Source organism: Protopterus annectens, chromosome 1.part2, assembly GCF_019279795.1.
Source record: "Protopterus annectens isolate FY-2018-M chromosome 1.part2, PAN1.0, whole genome shotgun sequence".
NCBI classification, from domain to species: domain Eukaryota; kingdom Metazoa; phylum Chordata; order Ceratodontiformes; family Protopteridae; genus Protopterus; species Protopterus annectens.
The window spans coordinates 1,019,251,365-1,019,269,548 of NC_056727.1; the positions used below are offsets into that span (position 1 = coordinate 1,019,251,365).

The 18,184-nt window shown below is 37.8% G+C and overlaps 1 protein-coding gene across 1 annotated transcript in view; it reads right to left on the reverse strand.

Moving 5' to 3' along the window:
- LOC122792225 (CUB and sushi domain-containing protein 1-like) overlaps positions 1 to 18,184 on the reverse strand; it is a 3,080,606-nt gene that overhangs the window by 195,996 nt on the left and 2,866,426 nt on the right. Inside the window, exon 60 of the mRNA XM_044059969.1 lies at positions 7,697 to 7,762. Coding sequence (XP_043915904.1) covers positions 7,697 to 7,762 — 66 coding nt within the window. The remainder of the gene's footprint in view (positions 1 to 7,696; positions 7,763 to 18,184) is intronic.

Here is an 18,184-nt window from a genome sequence, read left to right on the forward strand (position 1 = left end):
GTACCACCTTAGCCTCATTTACAACTTTGGTGACTGCTTCAAAGAAGTCAATCAGGTTTAGGAGACATGATCTGCCTTTTACAAACCCGAACTGAGTTGGGTCCAGAGTTTGGAGATTACCAGTGTCATTGTTTATAAGTTCCATGATGATACGCTCCATAGCCTTGCAGACCAGGCTCGTCAGGCTAATGGGGCGGTAGTTCGTGGGGTCCGTGGTGGCTCCCACTTTGTGGAGTGGGATAACCACATTTAATTAAGCAATGCAACTGGGGAGTGTTAGATATTACTGAAGTGACATGGGTGGATTCAATAGTAGCTAGAGTGAATAATGATGCTTTGAAAAGGGGCTCGTTTTGAATCTCACTCATTTCAATGTGATGCGTGTTTGGATTATAGTCCTGTTGCTTGCTCTGGTTATTGTCAGGAACTGACCGGACATGACTGAATGGATGGCCATTTTTATGTGCCACTAATGATGATGAATTTTTTTCTAAGGAATGGTTAGATTTAGCTTCAGGAGTTATTCTATGGGTGAGTGCAAATGCAGCTAATATGAAGTTGATGTTAAAATATGCTTTGGGTAGGAGGGATGAAGATAAGTGACAGAGTTTCCACTCTTTTGGGATGAGAAATAAGGTATAATAGGCAAATAAAAATGATGATACATTACTGTTTAGCTTGAGACTATGTCATGAATTGTTTGCTTAAGTTACAGGGCTGTGTGTGTTCTGGTTATAGCAGGGAATATCGACTTGTCCTGCGGTGCATGCGGAGTCTAACCCAATGGCCCTTTAGTAAAGAATATTTTGAGCTCGCCGTCAGGGAGAAAGAAGCACAAGGGGGTTATTGTATAAATGATTATTTTCTCTCAGTAAAATATTTGAGTGGGGAAATAACAGCTTGTGAATTTAAACTGAAGGTTTTAAGACTGTAGGTCGCACAAGCTACATGTACTGTTATCAGCTTTCTTTAAGCTGTTGACTTGTTTATTATTGTCATAACAATGAGTAGGAAAGGATTTGATTGGCTATGGGCTCACTCCTAGTTTCAAAGCATGAACATACTTCATGGGAGCTACATGTACTGTTATCAGCTTTCTTTAAGCTGTTGACTTGTTTATTATTGTCATAGCAACGAGTAGGAAAGGATTTGATTGGCTATGGGCTTACTCTTAGTTTCAAAGCACAAACATACTTCATGGAAACAGTTTAGAAATCTTTAATTAGTTTAATCTTATAAATGAGAATAAAAAAGCTTAAAAAGTTTGATGTTTGAAGCATAATTAAATATAACATTTAAGGGAACTAAACATGCAGTATTGTAAACATCTGGAAGCATATATACGGTACTGTCATGCTGTAATTACTTTGTAAAGATAATTACATACACTTCCTTTGGAAGCCTTTCATAACATAACTTAAATACATGTTACATATAATAAGATTAAGGGTTATATTTATGTTTTGAAATAATTTATAAAGTCCCTTTTAGCTTTAATGAACAGTATCTTAACATGTATGATTGTCTGCTACAGGAAGTAATAACTATCAAAATCTATGTTATTTGTTGCAAGTCTTTGTATTTAAGAATTTAAATAACTTGTGTGCTTTAAACAAATGATTATTATATCCAATATGGATACATATGTTGATTCAAACAAATTGAATAATTATAATGATCTGTATAATAGAACTACATATGTTTAATGTACAGATGGTAATCATATAGTTGTTAATGTATATAATTATTCTTTCTGCTACTGAATGTTTTTAAATCACAATGATAGTAATTTTAATAGTGTATATATGGAGCTCTAGTTAATGGAAAATGGAAGCTAGAGTGTTAGTTCTTCAGATGTATTTATCTGTTGGACTGGGAATGTATTTCATTCCATGGTGGTTAGGGATTAATATTCAAACTAGTTTAATTTTACTATTTACTTTAGTTTTTAAGATGTTAATTATTGTTTTCAAGCTTGACTTATACATGTTGACTACTTTAGTGATAACATGCTTTACTGAGATTGATGAATGTTTACAAATTAATAATTTTATTATTAGAGGAGGGGATGGTCCAGGTAAATATAATGGCAATTTAAACGCTTCTTCAAAATAACTGTTATGGACCTTCCTTTATTATCTTTAAACATTAATGGCCTAAATAGTCCAAGTAAAAGATCTAACTTATTAAGATACCTAAAGTTAAATAGAGCTCAAATAATTATTCTACAGAAAACCCATTTCAAAAACAATGATATTTTCATATGGATCCCAAGTGATTATATGACCTTAGCATGCTCTAAATTTAAATCTAAGAAGAGGGGAGTAACAATTTTATGGAGAAAGTATTCCTTAATCCCTGAAGTAATACATAAATATGTAGATAATGACGGTCTTATAGCTATAGCCATTTTTAAGTATAATAATAAGTTGTGGATACTAGTAAACCTATACTGGTTCCCTGGTATTGGGATGGGAACAGTTAAAAACATCTAGACCAAATTATCAATATATCTAAAGGTAATCTAATAATAGCAGGGGATTTTAATTGTATTACCGATACTTCTGAAACTACTAATAAAAAACTTTACATTTAACAGCTGTTGCAAAACTATTAAAAAGATGGTCCGAGACTTTAAAATTGATAGATACCTTTAATGATATAGATAACAACTCATTATTATTCTCACACCAAGATAATAGATTTGGCACTCAAACCAGTATAGATAAAATATACATTTCTCAAGATCTTCAAACAAAAATTACCTCTTTCTCAATAATCCCATGTCCTCTATCAGACCACAATTCTCTAGTTCTAAAAATGAAAATAGATTTTAAACTGATAACATTTATATCTAGAATTCCTGCGTACATTACAAAAATAAAATAATTTAAGCACTGGTTAGTGAATGAACTTAATTTCTTTATTGATTTAAATTACAATTCAGAAGTGAACATAGTAAAGGTTTGGGATTCACTTAAAGCTTACATTTATGGGAAAGCGATTGGTTGGTATAAAAAGAGAATCAAAGAGTGGGAATCAGAACTACATAAACTACAAAAAAACTCACAATATATAAATCTCAAAAGTTCCTTAATTTGATTGAAAATAAGAAGAAAATAGAATACTTAAATAGAAGCTATAACAAAATATTAAATCATAAAACTAATTTAGCCATGGAAAGGTTAAAGATAAATTCTTATGCTACTTCTCCAAAATATTTACATAATTTATCTGTTAAAGTTAAAATGCAATATAAAGCTAACACTGTTATTAATATCTTACATGAAGAAAAAGGTAAGAAAGTGCCAGAAATAGGAGATATACTAGATGCTTTTAAGTGTCGTTATAGAAATCATTATAAAAGTAAGAATACTACAACAGATCATCTCAACTTAGAACATATGATTTCTAATATTAAACCAATCCCTGAAAGTTTACAAAGGAATTTACAAAAACCCATTACACACAAAGAAGTTGCTGATAAAATCAAAGAAAGTAAATCTGGTAAATCTCCTGGAATGGATCACTTAATCTCAGAAATTAACAAATTATTTCCCAAAAATATAACCTCATTGCTACATAAAACACTAATTGAAATTCAAACACATGCAATAATCCCCATTCATGGAGATACTCTTTAATGATACCCATTTTAAAAGAAAATAAAGAAGCTAGTCATTATAGTTCATATAGGCCAATTTCATTGTTAAATTATTACTATAAAATATTTATGTCTATCCTGGTAAATAGAATGAAAAACCAAATGTACGAAACAATCAACAATGATCAAACTGGGTTTATTCAAAATAGACACACACATGACAACATTAAAAGAATATTTACATTAATTGATTATTTAAATAAAGAAAATGCAGAAGCATTGATAATCGGACTGGATATTGAAAAAGCATTTGATTCCCTAAATTGGGACTATTTAATTAAAATTCTTGAAGCATATTCTTTTCCTCCCTCCTCTATTGCATTCATTAAAACAGTTTATGAAAACAACTTAGCTTATATTAAAATAGGACCCTTCACTTCACAGGCAATACAAATTACAAGAGGTACTAAACAGGGTTGCCCTATGTGACCCATTCTACTTGCATTGGCTATAGAGCTATTGGCTATATTAATATGAAATAACCTGAAGATAAAAGGAATAAATATATTTGGACAATATAACTCTAAGATCACACTCTTTGCTGATGATATACTTCTTACACTAAGGATTCAAATGGAGTGTTAGATGAACTAGATGTTTTGATAGAGAAATTTCATAAGATCTTAGGACTTCGTTTTAATAACCAAAAAATCTAAATATTTATTATTAAATAAAAATAACAATATACAAATAGACAAGAATCATATCATAGGTGAATAAGTAGCTACATTAAAATACCTGGGGATAGTTCTGAGTGAGAATATACAAGATATAATGAATATTAACTATAAAAGGGTCATGGATACAATAGATAATCTAGTGCTCAAATATAATAACCTATTGGAAGTTCTCGAAGATAGACTACAGCTGATCAAAATGGTTCTCCTTCCCAAAATTTTGTATGTAGTTAATTCCTGAGAAAATTTATCTTAAGAAAATAACAGCAATACTCCTAAAGTTCTTATGGTATCCTAAAAGAAATAAAATTGCATACACCCATCATATTTGACAATTGGATCAGGGAAGAATACATTTTCCGGACACTGAATCATATATAAGAGCTACTCTACTTAAAACTGTGATTGAATGGATTAATCCTAGTTATTTATCCAACTGGAAATTGTTATACAACTATAATAATAAATTAAAACAAATTACTTAAAAATACTATTACTATGGGTAAGGATGATACATTATGATACTCATTGACTTTAAATTTGAAATATAATACAACTAAACTAACCAGATCAAATCTAATAAATCATTTATTTGATCACTTTAGGAAATTTATAAATATGAATATGGATTTAAAACTTTGGTTCACAAAACTAATTCCCTTCAGTATTACTAAAAACTTTCCAAACAGAATTCATAGGGACATATTCATCTCTTGGGAACAGAAAAATTGATCAAGTATTGCATATACACTATATGATGTCAATTTATAAATTGAATTCTCATGAATGGTTAATACTTCAGAATATATTGACATACTCCAAGGATCTATGTAGGATAATAATTCTTCTTTCTCAACTCCACCTAAATTCATAATCAGATTGTTTGGAATTATATACAACAATGAGAATATAGAAAATGGAACTTCATACTTATATAACCTAATAAAAAAACTACAAAACATTACTCATACCATCATATTGGCAGTATATTACTAAAGGCTATTTGCTTCAATTAACCCCAGAAAATAAATCAGTCATACTACTCTCAGTAAAACTGACCTCTTGTTCTCATTATTGGAGAACATTTATCTGGAAATTCCTCCATAGATACTTCTTAACTCCAGATAAAGTTTCAAAAATCAATCCTTCTAGTAATGGGGTTTGTTGGAGATGTCAACAGATCAATAAAGCTGATTGGTCTCACATTTTCTACAAATGTATAAAAATCATACCCTTTGGGGAAAATGTTAACAATTTTATACCGGCGATTCATACAGATAATTTTGTCATGACCAAAGCTTTAATATTACTGAATGTGACTGAAGGCTTTTTTTTTTAAATAGAACTAACCGCTATGTACTTTGGACAATACTAGCTATAGCTAGGAAATGCATAACAAAAAGATAGAGTTCTACCATTGTACCTAGCAGAGAAGAATTTCTGTGTTTATTGAAGAAGGTGGCCTTAATGGAAAGTTAAAACCAAGGAATTAAGAATGTTTCCTATACTATTAACTAATAATACTTGGAAAAAAGTTTTAACATTGATTGACACTTTACAAATGGATCTAACCTCCTCTTGAAATAATCACTTTGTAAGTTTAATTTAACTACTTATGTATAACCTGTTATCATTCATTTTTCATATGTCAGGCTGAATGTAAATTTGTATATAGTTAATTTATTAAGTAATATGATAGTATATTGTAATAAGTATTCATTTATTGTTTATTTCATATTCAAAATAAAACTGAGTAAAAATGAAATAACAGTTAATTTCTCTTAAATAATAAATATAAAAGCATCTTCATTGAAGAACAGAATTACCCTGCATACTCTGCACTCATACATGTGAGTGCTCTGTCAAAACTCCCCTGATCTCTTAACTCCAAGTTCCCACGAACTTATAGAGGAGGAAGACATTTTACACCTTTTCCCTCTTTTTGACTCCCTGGACCAAAAACTAAGCACACAATTTGCTGCTATGCTAAGTCTGACATATAAAAATATTGATAACTCAAACATGCAATCTTTTTTCCATGAAACTAATAACACTAGTGTTAGTGGTGCAATCGGTAGCACACTTGTTTTTGGTGCTGAAGGTTGGGGGTTATATTCCAACACCAGGTAGATTGATTGCTGACACTGCAGTATAGCAGAAAGGGGAAGGGGGTGCTGCACTCCTGAGAGTGTCTCCTTCAGATGAGATGTAAAACTGAAGCTCCATCCACTTGAGTTGGTGGTAGCTCAAGTGGATATCCCATGGCACATTAGAAAGCAGCAAGGGAAGTTCCTAGATGCCCTGGCCACATTTCCCCTAGTAGTATAAATGTCACTCAGGTCTAACCTGAAAAGTGGCTTAGTTGGACTGAGTCAACAAAGCATAAATACATAAAAATACTTTGTATTGCACTTGCACATCATATAGGTCAATGCACTACTCCCATAAATGACCCAAAGCATGACATTTATTTACAAAACAAAGGTTTGGAAATTATAAAACCATACAAAAACATGATAGTACAACAATAATTGATAATACTATAACATTTGTTGAAATGCTGATGAATCATTTCCACGCAAACATTCAGCCACCAACATAGTAAAATACATGTTGACACATTCCAGGTGCATTAGTGAAGGTCCAGCTGCTACATGCAGATTATACAAGAGGAACTGTTACTTAAAAGTATATTCAGAAAGGTGGTATAAATTATCAGATTCATGAAAAAGAATTGTGACAGGTATAACATCACAGACAAAAATTCTATAAATGTTAAAATGATAACTATACCTTCAATTCTGAGAGAAATTTGCTTGAAAATGTTAGCATTATGTTTGTTTTGGAAATGTCTTAAATGGAACAACATTGTGAGTAGATGTTTGATACCTAGAATAAGTTAATTTAACCTGTATATTCTGATCTGCAATAGGTAGATATTATCAAACAGAATGACTAGCATCCAGAATAGTTACTGTCCAAAAAGGAAGGAAGGATAACTGTTCATGGAGAAATGCTGATATTATAAGATAGAAAATAGAGAATCACAAACTCAACAATATCAGTGTTCTTCTGTACCATATATTATTTAGACATTATGTGGTCCACTTCTATGACCACAAGAGCAGTGGTTACAAAGCACAAAGATTAGGAATGTTTCATTGATTTTATTCTTAACCATAACATTTCTCCTGATCAGCAATCAAACTAATATAAGAAAAAAAATACAAAATAGTAAGCAAGTCTCCTGTTGTGTTACTGCAGTGATACGTACTGTCTGTGAATTTGTGTACCCATTTTTATACTCAAGCACTTTACTTATGAAATCAACTATTTTCATTTAAAAGATATTCACCTGGTGCTTTTGTACTGGCAGTTTCTTTGACAGTTCCCATTGGTCCACCCAGTGGTCTTGTATCAGCTACAAAAGAAGGAAAACATAAAAATATGCTCAGTAAAATTACTTTCCACTGAGTCAAAGTGAAATAAATGTAACTTATTACATCATATTATATCAGTAAGTATATTACTTTACAGCCTGTAAAAAAGGAAGACAAGTACTGAATGACAACCAGTTGATATAGATTAGTGTTTTACTGAAATGTTCACCATCTTCTTTTACTATACTCGTCTCTCTCATTCATTACTTCAAGGCTTTTCCTTTTAGTTCATGGACTAACTTAGAAGTTACATATACAGTTAGTGCCAGCAAAGTTTCTAAATGTTACCACAGCTTGTTTTTATTACAAAAATGGTACCTCTATCTCTGTATATACCAATATCTATCTATCTCTACATCTTTCTGTCTTTCTACACACACACACACACACACACACACGCACACGCACATGCACACGCACACACACACACACACACACACACACACACACACACACACACACACACTAATATCATTCGATAAATTCTCAGACACACACGTATACACCAAAGGATAACCATGCATGGACCCCCAGTCCACAGGTACCCATATAAGCATTAATTTTCTGTACAGTTCTCTGAAGATTAACAATAGAATCAGCTAATTAACTGGACATATTGGTTCCCACATTCCTACAAAGACAAATCCTCTCATGTGAAGATTAATCCTATTTAATGCTTCATAGGTTCATAGGTAAGTACTAGGCTTTCTGCCATTACAGACTTTTTGCACTTATATTAACCTATCCCACCTGGTTACATATTGACCTTACCCATTCCATGGTAAATAATTAAATATTACTCCCAATGAGAATAACTGGGACCACAACATAGATAATTTGAGGGGATCCATTCATGGGATAAAACATTTAGGAGCTGTATCTCTCCATTAGTAGTCGAGGAGGGCAGTCCTAGGGTAAATGTTCTGTCTCCCATCCATAGATCTAAGTTGTGCTTAAATATGGACAGGGATGAACTTTGTGCTTAAATATGGACAGGTATGAACTTTGTTTTATGTGGACAGGAGTGTTCCAGAACAGGGATATCCTTTGCAGGTTATACCTGCTAATCCAGCCATTCTGTCTAGTGGCAGTAGAGGTTTACGTAATAAAGTAAACTTCATATAATAGCTTGCTTTGAACAAAATACTAAGAATGTCTCCTCTTCACCAGATATTATATTTAAACCAAACGCATACAAAATTCTGATGCAGTTTGCAGTGGTTATGAAAGCAGCATAACTACACAAACATCAAAATACACAGTAATGTAGGCATATATAGTGTTCCCATACAATTTTTAAGGATTCAACAACAAGTAACTTATATAGTTCTAATTCTTTCATGTTCAAAACACAGAACATTCTCATAATGTAGACCAAGTCAGCAAAATGTTATATAATTACTGAAAATGTACTAAAACTTCAAGGAGGACTCTTACAGGATGGCTAAATGTGTTACTTTTGTATTTGTAAGATATTTTGATAAATTGATACGATTCACTATTTGCCATGGATATTAGCTGAAAAATTCAAATAATGAACAGACTCTTTCAGTAGAGAACAATGTGGAGCATAGGATTTTCAAGACTCAGAATGAGGAGCTTTCCTTGTAATGAGGCACACTTGAGAGGAATGGCACCAAAGTGCTTTGCAGTAACAGCAAAAAGCATCAAAACAACAATGCATATGTTTCACCTTTCTTGAACTCATTGGTGCATCAAAGCTTTGCCATGAGCAAGGAAAGAGCAGCATAGCAGGTAAAAGTCCAAGTTGCATTTTTCTTCAAAAATACCCATAACCTATGCAAATTAAGCCTCCCTTTGATCTGGGAAAGTAGCATGGCCTTATATATGCACATTAACAGAAAGCAAACTTATAAACTTTTAACAAACTGGTATTACATGCTTTTATTAACCACTGATCTCCAAAATTTCTATCAACATACATACAACTGATGTAACCTACCTTCTGATTGCATAGTTTCTGTAATGGTGTTACACTTAACATAAATCTGCAATGTCCTTCTTTGGTTTTAGTGCACATTTCCAACAGATGACATATTTTCAGTAAAATCATTTAACTTAAATATATCTGGGCATTACTTGTTCATTCCTTTTTGTTTTCTTTTTTTCCAGCAAATACACATTAAGTAGGTGTAGATCACATAAAATAACTTCAGGTTGGATATAATTTCACTTTTTTAAATTAGCAAACTATGGACACCAGTTATAAAACACTATGTGCCACTGAATAGGGATGGTATGCACTATACCTGAATACCAAATGCTTTGCAATGCATAAACATGTGCACAATGAGACACTATCTTATACGTGGTCTTGAAAAAGAAGTCATGTACTCACCATAACATTCCATCGGAGTTGTTGTTCTTCATTTGTCTTCAACCTGTGGGTTCCTGAATCCTACTCTGCCACATAACCAGCATCTGATCCGAGCTCACAGCTCCTCCCCTACCCATAATGCCCCTGTCTCTTTCCTCCCTTCAGATCGAGTTTGCTGCCCAATTAGCTTCCACACTCAACTCAGCATTTAATCTCATACAAGACATCTGCATAAGCAAAAGGGAGAGAGTAAGAGGCATGCAGGAGATGACCACATCCTCTACTTGTCAGACCACCACACATTCTAAGCAAAGCAGGGGGAAGGAGGGAGGGACGGGTGAAGGCAAATGAAGAACCACAACTCAGATGGAATGTTATAATGAGTACATAACTTCTTTATCTGAAGTTGTTGTCTTCATTTGCTCTTCAACCTGTAGGACAGAGTCCCCAGCTACTAAACACCTGGCAGGCCCTCATGGAAGGATATTTTGGAGCACAGTGGAGCCAAAGGATGCCCTGTTCCAGGATATGATGTCTGACTTATAATGCAAAATGAAGATATGAGATGAAGCCCAAGTGGAGGCAGAGCAGATATCATCTAATGAAACTCTGGACCAAAATTCCACTGAAGTAGCCATAGATCTGGTGGAATCTGCCTTCACAAGACCTGGTGGGGATAACCCCCTAACAGAGTACAATGGAATAATACACTGGGAAATCCAATGGGCAATGGTGACTTTAGATATTGGTTTCCCCAAAAAGGGTTTAGAGTAGGAAATGAAAAGCTGGACAGACTTGCAAAAGGATTTAGTCCTGTGCAGATAAAAACGTTAACTGTCTGTGCACATCCAACAAGTGGAATTTATATTCTCCCTTGTTTTGAAAATTTGGGAAAAGGACCAGGAGATTAATCACCTGATTAATATTAGACTCCAAAGCTACCTTAGGGAGAAAAGATGGGTTACTACACAAGGATACCTTGTCCTTATGAAAAATCATATAAGGGGGCTTAACCGACAACGCTTGAAGCTCCAAAATTCTCCTGGCAGATGTAATGGCAATCAAGAAGCCTGTCTTCCAGGGCAAAAAGTGCAGATCCACAGAGGCTGCAGGCTCAAAAAGGGATGAAACTAGAGGTTGCAGAACTAAAGTAAGATCCATGGCGCCGTTACGTCCTTCACCGCGGGCTGAAACAGAAAAGTGCCTTTTAGGAAGGCTTTGCAAAGCTTAGAAGATGCTAAGGAAGCCATATTATCACCTACATGAAAATTAGAAGTCGCTGCATGTTGGCCCTTGACTGTAGAAGAACTGGCACCTTGCTGAAAGATCCCTGCCAAAAATTCCAAAACTGCCGAGACTGGGACAGTGAAGGGATCTAGGGCAAACTGCAAGGCCCATATCAAAAAATGTTTCCATTTGCTGAAGTACACCTTTCTGGTGGAAGACTTATGAGCCACCACCAGAATCTTTTTGACAGGTGAAGATAATCCGGGAGTCCTGACTATCATGGGAACTGGACCAGCCAAGCAGTGAGCTACAGACTGTTCAGGTCTGGATGGGGAATCCCTGATGGATGAGAAATCAGATCCAGAACTGGATCCAACGTCCATGGTGGAGCCAGCAAATGTGACTACAGAGAGGAGATCCAGACCTGATGAGGCTAGAATGGGGCAATGAGGATAAATAAGCTCCCTAGCCTATCAGCTTTCTGAAGGAATTTTGGAATCAAGGGGAGAGGAGGATAAGCATACAAAAGATCAGGGGCCAGGTATGAATCAGAGCATCTCTGGGGAATTCCTCCGGTGGAGAGTTCAGAGTGAAGAACTCTCTGCATTTCACATTAGAAGGAGAGGTGAAGAGATTGCAGCAAGGTTGACCCTACTTGAGAAAAATCTGTTTCACTACTGAAGGATTCAGAGACCATTCATAAAGCATCAGAGTAGACCTGCTGAGCCTGTCCGCTAGAATGTTGGACCTCCCCGGAATGTGTGTTTCCACCAGAAAATGGCTTTTGGAGATTGCCCACTCCCACTCTCTTGTGGCTTCTCAACATAGACAGTAAGACCTGGTTCCCCCCTGTTTGTTGATGTACCAGACCACAGACATATTGTCCATCTGGATAACAATCATTCTTGGGAGAAGATGGGCATGGAGATCCTATAATGCTAGAAGCACTGCCCTCATCTCTAGGACATTGATATGCAACCTGATCTCGTAGCGGGACCATGCACCTTGGACTATCCATCCCGAGTAGTGTCCCTCCACCCTAGCAAGGAGGCATCCATAGTCACCATGGTCGAGGGGGAGGAAGAAAGAAGTGACCCGGAGTCATATCCGGGGAATGAATTGACCAGAGAAGAGAGTCACTGCACACTTGAGAGACTCAAACAGGATGAGACAAAGGGAGATCTAGCATGCACCACTGGACCACGAGGGTCCATTGAAGAACCTGCATGTGAAAATGTACCATGGGCAGAAGATTGATAGTGGGCACCATGGACCCCAAAGCCCTTAATACCATTGTTGGTATTGCTGTTGGTGACTGAGCTTGGAGAATGTAAAGGACATGTAGCTTCAGAGACTGAATACTGTCTGATGGAAGAAAGACTTTGGTTTGAATTGTGTCCAGTCGAGCCCCAGTGAAATCTAACACTTGAATCAGGGCCAGAGATGACTTGTTGAGATTGATGGTAATGTCCAACTGCTGGGCTAAGACAAGAAGGGAATCCCTCACTTGATTGAACTGATGCCTGGAAGAGGCAGCAAGAAGCCAATCATCCAGGTAGGGGAAACCTGTATGCCCTGGAGTCTCAGCTGAGCCGCTACAACCGCCATCACGTTGGTGAACTCCTTGAGGGCTGTGGTGAGACCAAAGGGGAGCACTTTGAACTGATAATGATTGGCCCCCAGGTAGAAGGAGAGGAACCTCCAAGAGCACCTGTCCATTTTGAACAGGTAGTACGCATCCTGGAGGATGATCGAGCACATCCAATCATTTTCCTGCAAGAAGGACTAGATAGATAGAAGGGTGACCATCTGAAATTTTGTCTTGGCTACAGATAGGTTCAAAGTGGAGAGATCTAGAATGAGTCTCAAGTCTCCCATCTTCTTTGGCACTAAAAACCTGGAATAAATGCCTAACCTGGACTGGTCTGGGGGGACGGGTTAGATGAGTCACTTTTCTAGCAGCTTTGCAATTTCCAGTGTCACGTCCTCCCTTTGCGCAGGTGGAACATTTGCGAGGTGTCTGGGTGGATGGAGTGACGTGAAAAAGGGAACTGAATAGCCTCTGGATATAATTTGCAACGCCCAATGATCTTTCATGATGGACTCCCATGTTGTTAGGTGTAGCTATAGGCAACTACTGACTGTTTCCAGAGATGAGAAGCCGGGCAACCCTTCAGGGTTGCTGCAGCGGTCTCTCTGAGAAAGACTTATGAAACCCTTGAATGTTCGGACCACCTCTGCTTCCAGGACAGACTCTATCAAATCTCCCGCTGCGTCTGGGGGAAGGAGAGTCCTGAGTATCCTGGGAATAGCTCTGAAATTTTCAGAACCGCATCTACTTGTCCCCTTGCTGACTCCTCGAGAAGGTTCGTTGAGAGGCCGAAAAGCAAATTCCAATGGCAGACAGAGTCTTCCTATCCTTCTCAATCTGGACTGTCATATGGGGCATATGTAAAGGATGCCTTGAAGGGTTCTGAAAAGGCACAAAGTCGGAGCCAGGCTTAGTGCCTGATGGCAACGCCTGTACCTGCAGCTCTAGCGGCACCCTCAGTAGCAAGGGAGAGGAGACGCATAGAGATGTTGGTGATAAAAGTCAGGGTGGCCATCCAAGAGGAGAACACTTTCTTGCCCTCCGCCGACATGACCGAGGGGTAGACTCAGTGACCTCTTTGAACAGGTCACACTGCAACCTAATCAAGTGTGCCATATAATTCAGTGCATGCACAGAAAAGGATGCTGAAGTGTACACCCACTTCGCAAAATGGTCCATTGTTCTAGATTTTCGGTCAAGAGGGTGGACCGTGGAGCTCTCCAAAGTGAGCTCCTTCTTAGTGGCGGCTGCCACCACCATGGCCTCAACTGGGGATCCCTTAGCCCAACAGGTTCTGTCCAAAGGGGGGCTCAAAACCTTGCAGGGCATTTGGGAATGGGCTCCACTGTGTCCGGTTCCTTCCACACCTGGGATGTGAAAAGATCTGCCAAAGGATCCATTGGAGGGGACATCCAGGAAGTAGAGGGTCCTGTGCCAAATGGCTCCAAGAACACTGATTTGTCCAAGTAAGATTTTTGGGCAGATCACCCCTCACATTGGCGTAGGATTTCCATGATGTCTCCAAAGAAGACATCCTTGGGGGGTGACTGGTGGAAACCTTCCCCTTCCTCCAAATCAGTGTTTTCCAGAGGGGAGTCCAGGTGCCTCCTTTTGCACTGTCCTCTGCGAGGGACCTCCACAGTGGGGGTCATTGGGGAGGAACCACCAACATCTCACTGCTCCCAAAAGGGAGCGCCCTGGGGCAAAGAGGCAGCAGGCTGTCCCTGAGATGGTAGAATGGCCGGGTCCGCATTAGAAACAGAGAGAACCAGGATGGACTCTGAAGATGAGATTGTCAAGGGTCTCGATGTTGCCGAGAGGACCCTCTCCACCATGTCGAAAGCTGAAGGGGAACGCACATCCTGAGAAGGAACAATAGTCACAGCCGAAACCCTCGGACCCAATGGGGGAGCTGGATCCAAACCTCCAGGTGGCGAGATACCAAAGGGAAGGCTCTGCTGCAAAAAGGTCAGAGCTGATGCCATCCCCTCATATCCTGCACCGAGGCTATGGCTCTGTGAGCCAGACAGATCCGAGCTAGTCGGTTATGACCTGCTCAAGGCCACAGCCAGTTTTGAGGTACAAGGTACCATCGGAGCCAGTCCCTTGACGCCAGGTGTCCTTGGATCCAACGGCTATGAAACTGGAGGTCAGATTGGAGAAGGAGCAATAGGGATGAATGCTGATTGCATCTCCCAGCTCCAGAGGGAGAGGGGCAGGCAGGACTCCCAATTGTATCTGGGTGCAGATAAACTTCCACATCATCCTATCCATCTCCACTTTGGAAAGGCTGTCGATGGATCGAGAAGAGGAGACCATCAACACCGGCCTAGAGGGGTGGTGAGGGGAGGCCTATGCCAGTGACCGGGTCTGAACTGAGGGGAACAGAGCCAGGAAGACTCCATCCTTGGAGCCAACCTGACTTTAGATGGAGGGCCTGCTGAAGCCGAGCGATCCAGGGATCACTACCTGGCCCTGTCCTTAGACTTGGCTGACTTGTCTCACTCCCGGGCCTCTTGGCGGGAGTTTGTGTCCCAGAGGCCAGTGTGGAGACACAGGTAGAAGCAGGGGCAGAAGAGGCCTGTGTCCAAGTGGTAGTAGGGGGAAGAAGACCCCTCAAAATTAGCTCATTTCTCCTGTTCATCTGTGCCTGGGGATTAAACCTGGCGCAAATGGAACAGGAGGTGTCTAAATGGGCTGTCCCAAGACATTCAATGCACAGAGTGTGGCAATCAGCTGGGGAGAGCTTGTGGCCAAACTCTGTGCATTTTCAAATGCCTGGTTTGGGGGTTTCAGACATGCTCCCAACCACACGGCCTAACACACTCACTCACACAGAAAACATACACGTGACATAGACATGAAAAAAAAAACTTTTTTTTTTAACTAACGGCAGAGCGCGAGGGGAGGTAGATAAACAAAAAAAGGAAAAGTGTAGTAGAAACAATAGAGCTACAGGGAATAATAAAGTCACTTACCCAAAGTTTTTAGCAGAGAGCACGGATTGTGATGTGGACTTGAGTGCGGCAAACGAGATCTGAAGAGAGGAAGGAGACAGAGGCATTATGGGAAGGGGAGGAGCTCTGAACTCAGATCAGATGCAGGATATGCAGATGAGTCAGATCCATGCCAGATCCAGGAACCCACATGTTGAAGATCAAATAAAGACAACAACCTCAGATCAACTGTGTACACACATGATAACATCCACACAACACCCATGCAAATTACCCTTTCGAGAATTATATGTAATTAGAAAAGGTACAAAAATTGTTTATGAGATGGACTCAAAAGGAAGATGTTACAGGAGTCCAGCTGTATACATTTGTGAGAACAATAATTTCTCTCCCATGCTGACATGCTGCTCAGCAGACACAGCTGAGAAATGTATCAATTTTACTGTAAAAAAAAAAAAAACACCAGCCACTGCCATAACTGCCCCACCCCCACACTGTGATGTGCTGGGCTCCTGTCAATGACAGCTCACAGAGCAGCAGATTCCATGACTACCATATTGTACTAATGACTCTAACTCTACCATCAAGCCTAAGGAGTGCAACAGTATTTGTGAATCAGTGTCAGGCATAATGATAATACAGCACAGCACAAAATTAGATTAGTTAGTTGCAATATACCTTACTAAGCAGCTACACATAACTACGTATCAAGAGATAGTATACATTACCAAACTGCCTTTCTCTGCTGTACCATTTAGTGCTGCCATGCCACACACTGTATTCACCTCCACCATGAGATGTACAGCAGTGCATAGCAGTTGTGTGCAATGCACTCTATAGTACAGATCTGTCTATAGGTGAGTTGTTTTCTCTTACTGTGTCTTTACAGAATCCAATTCACAGGTCGCAATGGAGTACTAGGCTCTCCTGTGTGCCATTGAGGAAATCAGGTTGGACTGTTTGATGCTGAGCATTGGCATCTCAGAATAAGGTACTTCATAAACATTGTGCCGAAGATGCATGTATGTATCTCTGTGCTATGTTTATAAATGCCAAGGTATCTTCTCATTTTTCTCTAACTTTTAAAATGTTTATCTAACATTATAGTATTAAGTTTAAAGGCAAGAAATTGTACATATGTTTTACACAATAGAATCTGGATTAATCCCCTTAGACTGCAAATTACTGTCATGCAATCCTGAGAAAGTCAATAATCCAAAGTAAGGTTTCTTGCATTCTCAAAATGTAGGGGGGTTACTTTCTGGATCATATATATTGCTGAAAGTTAGTAACATAATTAAAACTGCACACTTATTCAAGGACTGTATGATGATGATAAACAGGTTGCTAATTTATTTAAAAACAGTGATTTGCAGTTGTTGATCACTTTTCCTTTCTAGTCAGTAACGTCTAATGGCTGTAACTATTTTCAGTAACAGCTGCTATCTCTCATTTGCAGATTGCACATTCCTCTAGTTTGTCAGCATGCACCAAGGCAAAGAGAAACAAACAGCTCTAATGAATGACACATGCAATTAATTTTAAATTATTAATGTACAAATTAAACTTATTGGAAGCCAGGGTATAAATGCTAAGAAGGGTTGTGTTTTCATTTCAGTAGAACTAGTCATCTTATTTTACAAAGAACTTCATTTAAGTTAATTCCCATCTTTTTGAAACTTCATAGGATACAGAATGAAAGCAAGTCCTACTGTTTCAGATAGTAAATAAAGCACAAATAAAAATATACTCACATGATAACATATAAGAAATAAACTTTCGCTAGTTTCTTTTGAACATGGTATTGTCATACATTATATTATATTATATATATATATATATATATATATATATATATATATATATATAATATTATATTATATTATGTTATACATATTGCCATACATGTCAGCAGGGAAGAGAGATTATTGTGCACACAAATGTATACAGATGCACTCCGGTAACATCTTCCTTTTGGGTCCAGCTCATAAACATTACCGGTAATAACACTGCTATTTTTCTAACATTACACTGATTCTCTTAGCTTCCAGTAGACTTTGTATTCTATCTCATTTGGTCATGTAAGCATTTATTTGTTTGTCAGTTTATTTATTGTAGTTTGTTGACCAAGTATACTCACAAATTATCTCTGTTTTAGCAGATATTTGATGCAGGAATATTTACTAAAACATTTTAACTATACAAGTCAGTATTTCAGAAAGAAAAAAAGCCTGTACAACTGATCGAAAATCAGCTGATCGCATGCACTGGCTTTTTGTACAAGATATCA